Source organism: Pinus tabuliformis, chromosome 7 (assembly GCF_031772625.1).
Source record: "Pinus tabuliformis cultivar Carrire ecotype Pingquan chromosome 7, CPIR1, whole genome shotgun sequence".
Classification (NCBI taxonomy): Eukaryota; Viridiplantae; Streptophyta; class Pinopsida; order Pinales; family Pinaceae; genus Pinus; species Pinus tabuliformis.
The window spans coordinates 1,134,883,828-1,134,896,285 of NC_142293.1; the positions used below are offsets into that span (position 1 = coordinate 1,134,883,828).

At 38.0% G+C, this 12,458-nt stretch overlaps 1 protein-coding gene across 1 annotated transcript in view; it reads right to left on the bottom strand.

Moving 5' to 3' along the window:
- The window catches only part of PMP (putative type 1 membrane protein), a 179,342-nt gene that overhangs the window by 83,615 nt on the left and 83,269 nt on the right, over positions 1-12,458 (bottom strand). Inside the window, exons 2-3 of the mRNA XM_089453908.1 lie at positions 5,506-5,726; positions 5,245-5,334 (exon numbers count right to left, since the gene is read on the bottom strand). Of these exons, the coding sequence (XP_089310034.1) occupies positions 5,245-5,334; positions 5,506-5,726 (311 nt within the window). The remainder of the gene's footprint in view (positions 1-5,244; positions 5,335-5,505; positions 5,727-12,458) is intronic.

Consider the following 12,458-nt stretch of genomic DNA (forward strand, 5'->3'; position numbering starts at 1 on the left):
AGTGTTGGCAACAATGGCACTGCGTTCTGCATTAATAATTTGCTTCCACTTGTCATTCCCCTTGTCAGGTTCTGACTCAGAATCAGAACATGCATCGGATTTTGAAGCTTTCAGCTCGGCCGCCAATGACTGCTTAGCGCGACACTCATTTGTGTTGTGAGTGGGGCTCTTGTGGAACTCACACCAATTTCATGTGTCCTTTGTCTTCATGGTGCCATTCTTTGTTTGCAGCTTCGATGGATTGTCCTAGGTCGCTCCAACCTTGGATCTGTCCTTTGTTTTGCGATTTGGGGGCGCTCTTGCTGTGCTTTTGATTCGTAGATCCAAAGTCACGCTTCTTTTGTTTAAATTTTTGTTCAATCTTGGCAGCATATCGGTATGTTGCACCAAGCGAGAAGATGTCCAAGAACTCCATTTCTTTCTTAATGTATTTGTGCAGACAGTCGTGGTACTTGAGCATCAAATGTCGCTAAGCCTTTGATACCCAACTTTGTGCATAGAGTATGAAAAATATTTGTGAGCTCATGCACATCTTGGTCTCTTTGTTGTCGTAGTGTGGTCCACTGTATGTACTTGTCCTCATAGCTCCCCACGGGGTAATACTATTCCTTGAGAGCGTCTCGGGAAGAGTTCCAAGAGGGGGCCACTGTAAACGAAGAGGGTTCCTCGGCCCTTTTCTCACAGTAAGTTTCCCAACAGTCCTTGACATGGGGGACAGTGTTAAGCAATGCAAAAGTAATCTTCTCCTTGTTGGAGAAACTATGGACCGAAAATTAACCTCCCAACATATTCAGCGATTTATCTACAACATTTGCATCTATTTGACCTTTGAATATAGGGATATCGAAGTTCACTTGTACCTTGAAGGAGGCGGCGCCTCCGAAGTGATTGCTAGATGAAGATGCGTCACTAGTGGGCATCCGCCGAAGGATCTGGGAAAGTTGTCCATCATCTTGTTCCTTTACCGCTCGAAGGCTTCTTCAAGCAACAATTTGATAGGATCTCCTACTCCCTTGTCCTTCTTTTCTTCCCCCATGGGAGACCATCGGTGTCGGCAAGGACGGTCTTGCAAAGGCTCAATTAGTTCAAATCCCAACTCCTTATACCCCAACCTCATTGGGAACATGCACAAAAAAACAGAGAAAGAGCAAACCACTGTAATACCAGTAATCCAGATTTATGAAGAAACGAAATGAAATACAGATATAAACAGAAACACAGAGATACAACGAAAACATAACTTCAATTCATTAATAACAAAGTATTGAAAATTGTTTACATGCAGAATGGAAATAAACTAGCTTAGGTGATGGTAGCTTATCTCTGAGAAGAGATGTGGCGGCTACATGCCTTCTGAATTGTGTTACAATGAGGCTCGAAGGCCTATTTATTATTGAGAAACAATGGAAAACCATAAACATCCAAAAACCTAACCCTAGGAGATGAAGCGCCAAAAGTTTGTGGGCCCCGTTGGGGTAAATTGGTACATCAACTTCCTGGGGTCGTAACTTTGGCATATGATCTTTGTTTGACGCATACGATACCTCATTAGAAAGATCTATCCGAAGGCTACAAGTTTCAACTGAAGACCCTTGCCGCAAGCTACGGATTTGCCTGTTCTCCAAAAAACGTCGTTTAAGGCCTCAAAATGGCTTCAGAAGTTCAAGACCCGAAAAACTACCAAATAGTTAATTGTGCTACAATTAAGGAAACTGAAAGAAACAATGGTGGGGGTCCAAGTGGAATAGGTAGGTGGCCACCAATATCCACCTGGACCATAAAACCCTCTCATGGGGACCTGTAGGCAGACCACCATTGGTATTCTTAAGCATCGCTTATATAAATTGTTTGTCAAGCCTTTTTAATGATTTCATAACCCTCCCATGGGATAATGGTAATCAGTAAAGGTGTTTTCATTGCATATCATATTATTATTTATTTGTCCATATGTGTTTGATTGATTTATATTTCCATATGTGCTCGATTGTTACTAAACGTTAAACAGCAGTTGTTCACATAATCTAATGGTGAACTTCATGGATAACATATGTTCTGCAAAACAACATTTAGATGGAAAACCATGCAAATTAAATCAGGAGAGTTAGTTATGCATCTTGGGAGAAGAAATAGGTTGTGAAGTGATGAAAACGCGAAAATGAGAAAGAGGGAAGGACAGAAATATCTCTCAATCCTAGAAGAAAGAACGCCTAAAGACTTCAGATTATGTGAAGCAAATTTGTAAGCAGTTTTAGTGACCTAAAAGCCACATTCAAAATACTCTCAGAATTACTAGAGTCATAGTTCTTGAAAATGAAAATATTTGTAATTTCAAGTTTTTGCATTAAGACGTGTTTGATACAGGTTTTCAGGTAAAGCCGCATTATATAGTCTTTTTATCAATGCTTCAAACAAACCTCATTCAGGTTCATCTTCAGGATTTGTAAAAGTGATGAGAAAGATGAACCCAAATGAGGTTGGAAGCATAGATAAAAAGAATATATAACACGGATTTACCTAAAAGCCTCTATCAAAGAAAAATATTTTGGTAAGAGCCCTTTAATAAAGCCACTGCTAGGCTGGGGAGCAAAGTGGACAAGAAGTCTTCCATTTGCTTTCTAGTTGAACTTTTCTGCAGTTTTGATGTGACCCTTGAGAAACTTTACTACCCTGCAAATGTTTCTTGCTGACAAAAAGATCATAGCATGTATCAAACTGATTAGAAAAATCAGTAAACATTTCAGACAGAATATGAATGAAAGCACTCAATAAAAGTTGCAGCTAACACTATTTTCATTTCAATCAAAATTCCTGCAGGAAGCAAATAAACATCACACTGATACTTGGATTCACGTTAACATAAACAGTGAAGCCCACCAATAGCAGTAATATGGGTGATTGCAACAGATGTGGCTCAAGACACACTAATTAGTAATTTAATACGTTTATAGTGTGATTTTCATTATGACATTCACTGCAAGAACATGTCAATAGGGATGCTAACATTTTTAGTAGTTTTCAAAATTATGTGTTTAGGGATCCTTCAAACTCCACTAATGTCCATGGCAGATACATGGGTACATGACTACTTCAGTAGTTAGCAATCATGACATTGGAAAGAAAGTTATACAGAGTAGCTTTTAAGCCAGGAATGCAAAGCCAGCAAATTGCGAAGGAATAAATATCAGTGTTAACTGGACTGTACATTGATCCGTGCATACATTCCAGGAAAATCCTGGGTATAAAAAAATGAATTTCCTATTATGTAGCTGCAGGACACTCTTGGATTTCTGTCAACGGGTCCATGATTTGTGTTCAAGTGCAAGCACAGGCTTTCCATTAATGGACAAGGGTTAAGTAAGAAGTCCTAGCGAGGTTCTTAGAAAGTTAGAAATAAAAACCAACAATGAGGCCAAGATTGAAGGTTCAGCCCCCAGTGTAAAGGAAGCCCATAAGAAAGGGTATAAGAAGATAGTTTTTGAGGGTGACTTGGGATTGATCATAGAACACATCAGTGGGAAGAATACGCAGCTTTCATGTGAAATAAAAAGTAAGATAGCTTGGGTCCAACAGGCCTGTATGTGTTTTGATATATGGAAACTTAAACATATTAAAAGATCAACAAATAAATCACCAATTGATTTTCCAATCAAGCAATTATAACTAAGATGCATCATATTTATAACGTGTTCCCCCCTTCCACATCAGAAATGAGGGACTGGAATGAAAAGCTATCCGATCTACTAAGAAGCTAGGGAATGGATCTTTCCATTCCCCACCGTTATTCCAGCTTTTCAAAAGCAAAGTGATTGTCAATGGGAAGAATATGCAGCTTTCATGGGAGATGAAGAGTGAGATAGCGTGGATCCAACAGACTTGTTTGTGATTTATATAAACATGTTAAAAGGTCAGCAAATAAAATCACTGATTGACTGTCAGATCAAGCAATTATAATTATAACGTATCATATTTCTGACTTCCTCCGGCCCCCCTTCCACCCCCTAGACATCAGAAATAGGTGATTGGAATGAAAAGCTATATGGTGTACTAGGCTAAGGAATGGATGCTTCCATTCCCCGTCACTTCAGTTCTTCAGAAGTGAAAAGGGTAGCAATGCCCTCAATCTAGGCACACTTAAGCGCTGACTGTACTGAGTTTATTGAATATGATGGGAAAGGACACCTGCCACCTCAAGTGGCATGATTCAGAGTAATGGCAAGGGTGCATTTAAGAAGAGGTCAAGACTCAAAGGATGCCATTTATTGTTGCAATTCAGTAGATAAACCTTCTGCGAACTGCAATCTTACTATTCTCAGAAGAAAGTTATGGCTGACAATGAAAAAAGATCCAAAGGCCAAGCTAGGTGAACAGGCAGGAAGTTTAAGCCTTTACAGAGCAGATGGGATAACCAGCAATAGTATGCCAACTTCACAGCCCAGCAGGGCATTGCCATTCCTAAACAGGATAAGAGCTCCTCAAGCTCAAAGAAGACAAAGTCTAAGAAAATCACAAATGAAAAAGCTACCATGTATTCCTCGGATTCAGAGAGAATACAAGATAGAGACAAACTTCAAGTTGATCAGAGGTCTGAGTTTGAAAGTCATCCTTTGCTCGAATAATCATATTCAGTCATTGCAGACCCGAAGGTGGAAAAGGATAAGATGAAGGGTGCTACCTTCAAGAAGAGAATGGCGTATTATCTGGAGATAATCATTAACAAAGTGCTACACAGACTGCTACCAGTCCTTAGTTAAGAAAGAAACCCCCAATACAATAGCAGACGGCAGTAGACAGCAGCCCAAAATTGTCAATTCGATTGGATGAAAGCTATTTAATGTGTTAGTGTTAATTTTGGTTTATTCTGAATCCTGCCACTGTTCCATCAAGTATAGCTCTATGTTGTGTATGTGTACAGAACAACAGCCACATTCCCGGTTTTGTATTTGACTGGCTATAGCCTATGACGTACCTGTAACTCTCTTCCAGGTGGTCTTGTATATACAGGGATGGGAAAAAGATGCAAGTGAATTGATTTTAAGGGGTTCGAAACCGTGACCACTAATTGGTGATTGGCACTGACACTTCTAATCGATAGACCAAAAAGTACTTATCTTCTAAACCACTAAGAATCCAATTAAGGACAACATTGGGACCTTATCCCATTATTTCCGTACTCTGTTAAATTAGGGAAACAAAATTAAGCCTAAACAGTATTGCCTACAGTCCATTCACAAGAAGATCAATTACCTCGGAGTCAGATGCAAGAGATTCAGTCCGGAAAAAACGATGATGGGGGTTGTCCAGGAACAGCAATGATCCTCCTCCCGTTGCCTCCGCCTGCAAGTAAGGTCAGAGACAGAGATTATTGTACAGAGATTTGTCCCAGATCTGCTGGCCCCTTGGATAGATATGACAATCATTTCTACTTATTGAATTTAATGTCAAGAGCAATCTCTGCAACTGTTTTGCGAGTACTGTATATATGGAAGAAAATGGAAAGAAATGAACCTTGATCTGCTGTGGCAGGAGAGCGCATGATAACAGCAGTATAAATGTGGCCCAATTGATACTCAAGAATTCCGTGGCTGGCTGTCCACTGTCCAATCGATTTTTGGACCTGATTTCCTTTCTTTCCGCCTGTGAATATTTCAGTCGCAGCTGCACGAAGGGAAGGGATGAGTTGAGCCTTCGTTGATATTCTATAGGGGATGATGCTGAAGGATCGAAATCTCACACTCAGGGTTACATGGGAGGGAGGGGTTGAGCCTGGCCTGTCATGTCAACTTAAAAGAGCAATATTTTACAATTTCATGTATTCCAGGTAGTGATGAAATATGTAAGAAGAAAGGGATTCATGTGGAATATTATTACCATTTTGGCATTGTAAGTTTACATTAATTTTAATATCAAGGAATGATTGTTATTATTAATATTTATATTTTTTTTGAAAACATTTTAATTTGAGTAGTGTATCTATTAAATATATTTTCTTTTATTATATTAAGTCCAAATTATATTATTATCTTAGTTAATAATCATGGATCAAGATGGGTGTAAATATAATTATGTAAGTAAAATAAATAGGGATTATTATTTATATTTATATTTTTTTATTTTGAAAACATTTTAATTTGAGTGATGTATTTATTAAATATACTTTATTTTATTATATTAAGTCCAAATTACATTATTATCTTAGTTTAATAATCATGGGTTAAGATGGGTATACAGATAATTATGTAAGTAAAATAAATAGGGATTATAGAATGAGAGATATGGTTTTTAGTATTTTGTAATAGTTTTTAAGGTTTTACAATTTCATTTGTTTTAGTGTTTTATTTTATATTAATAGTTAGCCTTTAAAATGTGGGTTAGTGTATAATTTTAATATGTTATTATTATTAGTAAAGGTTTTTAGAGATATAGTGGTTTTTAATTGATAAAGTGTAGTTTAATTAATAGACAAAATGGTTTTTTTTTGGTTAATTATGTCAAAATTGAGTAGAGCTTTTTAAGAATTATAAGTTTAAGTTGTTTAATTTGCAAAGGTTAGGTGCCCCAACGGTTTTTCAAGGTGTTGACTCCATTTATGCATTCTAAACAACAAGAAATCACAATCTCACCTGAAATTGTATCGTTGGATTCAGGGAGAAAATGCAACTTTGTCTATTAATTAGATTGTGTCTTAACATAAAAATTAAATGGTATGGGATGAATAAGTGTTCTTGCTTGGCCTCCCCTTCTTCCTCTACAAGATATATTAGTTAGGTACATGTTTGAAAAGAATAATAAATAATATGTATTTAAATATGCCATGTTTGGAGTCTTGGAATGGGACTCAATTTGAATGTTTTTGTCTAATTGGAACATTTCTATAAGTGGTTTTAGAAAGAAAATCATTAAGCTAACATGGAGAAAATTATCACGTTCAATTTAGACTTGTCCAATTTGAACACATCGTCGAGGCTAACATGGAGCAAATTATAAAACTCATAGATTTTATATGTTAGGAAAAAAGATGCTTGTCATTTCCCCTTATATGTGTGATGCATATTATTGTTTTTTCCTTATAAATTTTGAACTATAGTATTGCAAAATTGTACAATATGGGGTTGTCACAACACCACCTACATTAGTGTGCACATTGCTATATCCTATTACTTGGTTTTTTTATCGATCTTTTTGAGATACACATATACACGAGCCCAATGAATCAACTCAATTGGTTGTCACCAATTTTTGGTGGACATTTAGCTTGTTTTATGTTAGCGTGTGCTTGATTCATATCTTCTAGAGTTAGGCACATTAGTCTATGACAATGGGTTTACTAGGGACGCCATCCACAAATGTGGAAAGGCATCTTTTGGGTTTCCCCATAAAGGCTTCCTAGCTCAATTGGTTGTTGCTAATGTTGTTGGCGATGTTGCTAGTTCCATGCTAGCAAGTGCCTAGTTCAAATCCTAATGAGGTAGATGTATTAATCCATGTCAATAGGTTTACTAGAGACGGCATCTATAAATGTTGGTAAACATCCTTTGGGGTGTGTCTATGTGTGTGCATAATTATGGACATATAGACATATATAATTATATGTATTTATGTAATTACACACTCGCGCGCGCGCACACACACATATCTCTCTCTCTCTCTCTCTCTCTCTCTCTCTCTCTCTCTCTCTGTGTGTGTGTGTGTGTGTGTGTGTGCATGCACATGTGTTATTGAGGAAAAATTGCAACTTTATTTACAAGTGTAAAATAAGTTACATTGAAGAGGTCATGGATGCATTGCTAACCTTGTGACCTCCTTTAAGTAATAGAAATTAAACCTCTATATGCAATACTAATCCTAAATCCAAATAATAAAGATTTACATTCCTTTTGTATTTGGAAAAAATGTATCAACATTTTTCTATCTAAGAATAGCTCTAAAATTGATATCAAAATCAAAAGAAATCATGTTAGGTGCTCTGAGATCGCCCCTTCCTTAAAGATTTGGAGAATCCCACGATGCAAGAAGACTCTAGATTTAAACTATTAGTCTATAATAGTATTCAAATCGCATAAAATGTATTTAAAATATGTGAAGAGCAAACTTCTCTTTTAGTGAGACCAATTCCTTAATAATATGCAAACCCAAATCCCCGATCAGGGTGTGTAGGGACATGGGATCCAGCAGGTGAAGGAAGTTTGGGATAGATGGAAGGAGGACGAGACAGGTGGCAAAAGGAACGGGGGAAAAGAAGGCGGCTAGAGCAGCCGGAGAAAGGAAGGAAATGACAGAGGGCAATCAATGGACGGGAGGTGGGCGCCTCAATTGAGGACCTCACACAGAGGAAGAGGAGGCGGAAATTAAAAAAGGGAAAGGGGCAAGTACCTCGGTAATGAGGACAGGTAAGTGGGGGAGCAGGTTAAAGGAAAAGGTGGCAAGGTAGCAGGGAATTTGCATGCAGGGTGATCGTGTGGACGAAGAAGGTGGTGAACACCAGGAGAAGGAAGGTGACGAACAACAACTGGAATTCGCCAGCAGAAATAGGTATGTAGTTACAGCTCCCTCCTGTGGTGATAGAGTAGCAATGCCTTGCAAATGGAGAAGAATGTGGAAAATAAGGAAAGAATGTATGGTATTTCTTAAGATAAGAATGTCTGGTTCAGTTAAGGAAAGAAATGGAAATCTCCGTAGGTTTAAGTATAATTGCCTGATTATGATATATGGGTTCGAGTGGATAGAGTTCTTGAAGGGTTGGGGGGGGGGCATTTCAAACCCTGCAAGGGACCTGACTAGTCCCGAGGCAACATAAGATTGTTTGGTCTCGTCGCAAGGGAAAGTCGTGGTAAATCTAGTGGTTTCAATTATAATTACTTCCTGACAGGGTTTGGGTATACTTGGATGGCCATCCTGGAGGGATAGGGGGGGAATTTAGGACCTGTGAGAAACCCAGAAGGCATTTTGAAACCGAGGAGAAAAAAAGATTGCCCGCTGCTAGAACTTGGGGTCAAAGTGAGCAGAGAAAAAACCATGAAACCTTTGCGAGCTGCAAGGAAAGCTACCGCCCCCAGAACCAGGGAGGGGGGAGGCAAAAAAACCAGATGGGGGGAGAGGATAAAAGGAGACTGGAGGGATTTTCATCTCCTAAGAATAGGAAAATGACCCAGTGGGGTTCGTCCAGGTGGTGAATTGGCAGGAAAATCGTAACTCCTATGAAAAATAGACCATTTAGCTATATTGGGTCATGAAAAATCTTTTGGCAAAGGCAATGACAATGTATAAAGACACAGAGGAGCCAGAATAGGACAAATAGGAAGAGCTCAGCTTAAAAGACATCCAGAAGGAGATCCAATCAGTACATATGCAACAATACCACCATAATTTACACTTAAAGAGAATGGAAAAACAAATGCAGACATTGTTGCAGAGCGAAGTGCCTGGGTCAAGTGCGAAAGATCTGGTTCCAATAGATTCTTTAGATGAATGAAACAGTGATCTTGTTGGTTAAATTTTGTTATGATGTCGAATAGCATTTATTTTTCAAGAATTAAGCATATAATAGACATAGTAGCAAATGTAGCCTGGATAATAAGAATTAAACTGTTTAAATTTTGGACAACCTTTGATGCCGACCAGTGGCCAACAAACCTGGTTTCCTGTGGGCAAGTTGAGGCCACGAGGTATATTTTGAAAGACATGTATTACTACCTGTTTATGGAAAACTAATAGAAAAGAGAAGAACTACCAAGCTTACACAAAAAAATATGCAAACCCCAACTTCTAAAATCTTAGATCCCTTGTCATATAAGCATTAACTTTTTTTGGTCAACCAAAACCCCAATATAGTTAATGACCATTTCATTAGTTATCTTTTAAAATGCATCCAATGCATTAATTTTGCACATGCATGAGAATCTTTACATAGCCCCGGGAAGAAGCAAATGGAATGAGAATGGTGAATTATATGACACTACCTACTCCATCGTCACCAAGCCTCACTATGACACTCCATCAGATAATCCCCATGCAAAGGATTATTTTACCCCTAACCTACCAATGTACCTTGTGATCTTCACTTTTGCTAGTATTCCATCTATCCAAAGTATATTTCCCCTTTAAGTGAACTTGCAAAGGAGAAAGATAAGTATCTAGAAAAAGTGTTTTATTTGTTATCCAAAACCTTAATTGACCATATCCAAGACAGATTTATTCTCCTTAACCATTTGGTTCCTCCACCCAGTCTTTTAAAGCTCCAATAAAGATTTATCCCTTCATTTATCAACCCCTCCAATCAATGTCTTTACAACATCCGAAACTTTAAGGTCAAGTGGCATTTCAACACCAAATGTTGTATGGTCTCACCTTTTTCTTTACATAGGTAGAATATGTTTGGCCCACTCCATGCCCTACTTCATATTTTAGGAAACTATTATAGATGGTTATCCAAAAGAACAATTTATCTTTAAAGATGCTTTCAACTTCTAAAGTCTCCACCACCATTATTCTAGGTTAGCTTATAGGTTTTGAACAAATAAAGAGGCATGTCCCATCTTCAAAATATAGGATCCATCTTAAGAGTTTTGAAACTAAACTAATACATCATGTCTTGGATTGAATTTAATGTTGCTTAGTTCCAATTGTTGAGTATAGTTTTTCCACTCTCCCATTGTATCATCTATCAACCCTGAATTTGATTAAGTATTCCATTCTTCTCTCTAACTCAGTCTTAGACCTTGGACAACAAAGTATGCTAACATATAAATGTCAAGGAATGTAAATGACCTATTAATTGTTGAGACAATGTATAAGACCTTTACATCCTAATCATAGACCTTTCCCCACCTTGAATGTACTTCCATCATATATCTCTCATGCTAACCAATGACCTACCATGGGAAAAACCCGAAACATTACCTATCAATATATTGAGGGATTTTTATATCCATTATTTGAGCTCCTAATTCATTATTGTTTTTTTTTAAATGAAATAGGAAAAATATTGAATTATATTAAAAGGTTGTAGCCATGCTAACAACATTATACAAAAAATAGTATTTCAAAGTGTTAGAGCCCAATATTAAACAAGTCTTTGGTGATACATAACAAAGTTTGCAATAGACTATAAAATAGTCATTCCAAGTTTTCCTACAGGTATCTTGTTTGACAAAATGACCTAAGATCCTAATGACTCTAAAAAACATAACAATTAATAAAAGACATGAAGGCTACTTAGTTCTTTGTAACAGCCCTAGTGAAAATTCCATGTAATAAAGTTAAAAACAATAACCACGGATGAATGGGACACTTATTCCAAGCTGAATGTTGGGAAAGACATCCTAGGGGGTGTTCATTTGGATGTTTATGGCTAAGGAAATTGGCAAAGGCAATGGCTAAGGCATTAAAAGACAAAAAGGCATTTTTGGCACATTTATTTATGAAAGCAATGGAAATTAGGAGAAAAGTGAGGTGAAAGGTCATTGGTTGCATTTGAGGAGGAAAATGAAGGAAAATAATGGAAAATGAAGAAAATAGAGGCTTCATCCATAAAAAGGCTTCTTATGATCAGTTGGTAACATTTTGTCAGTTCAGTTTTGGAGCTCTCTCATACTCTTGGACACTTAGAGTTTTCTTGGAGCACTCTTGGAGGGTGTGGAATACTTGGATTCTTGGAGCAAGAAAGCAATGGAAGAGCAGGAAAGCGCAAGAAGGCATCGGCATCAACAGCTACATCAGATTTGCTTGTAAGTACCGAGTTGCATGTATGATTTCTTCACTAGTTTTGGCATGCATGGCATATGCATGTGGTTTGTTGGTTGTGATCTGTCATTGGCATGGAGGATGGTCAGGATTGATAGTGGATTGCCTAGCCTTGCCATTTCCTGGATAGTCATGGTGATTGTGGGTTTATTTCCTTCTTGTGTTTTTTATTGGTTCTCATGTTTCCTTAGCTTGGGTTGAGTTACTAGTCCCATAGCCTTGGTTGGACAAATGCTCTAGAGCCCTGGAACAGCTTGGGTTATGTTACTAGTCTCGTAGCCTGGGTTGGACAAACACTCTGGAACCCTTGGTGGGTTGAGTTACTAGTCCCGTGGCCTTGGTTGTACAAACGCTCTGGAGCCTGGTAAAAGTTGTGGGTTGAGTTATTAGTCCCGTAGTCAGGTTGGAAAAATGCTCTGGAGCCCTGGATGGTTTTGGTGATGTCCGACCGTGAGGTGGAATCACTATTTGATGGGTTGAGGTGGATGGCCTCTGGAGTCCCTGGATGATTTTTGATTGATGTGTTCTATGAGATCGCACATTCATGCTTAGAATATGGCACAGGGGTGAATGGATGAAGATATATTTGGCTCAACCATTGTAGAGTCGGGTGGAACATTGAAGTCCCATCTCGGGTTTGGATTTTGCATCATTAACGAAAGGTCATTTCTCCTTGCATTTCATGAGCATTTTGATGGACTATATGTGGTCTATATGAC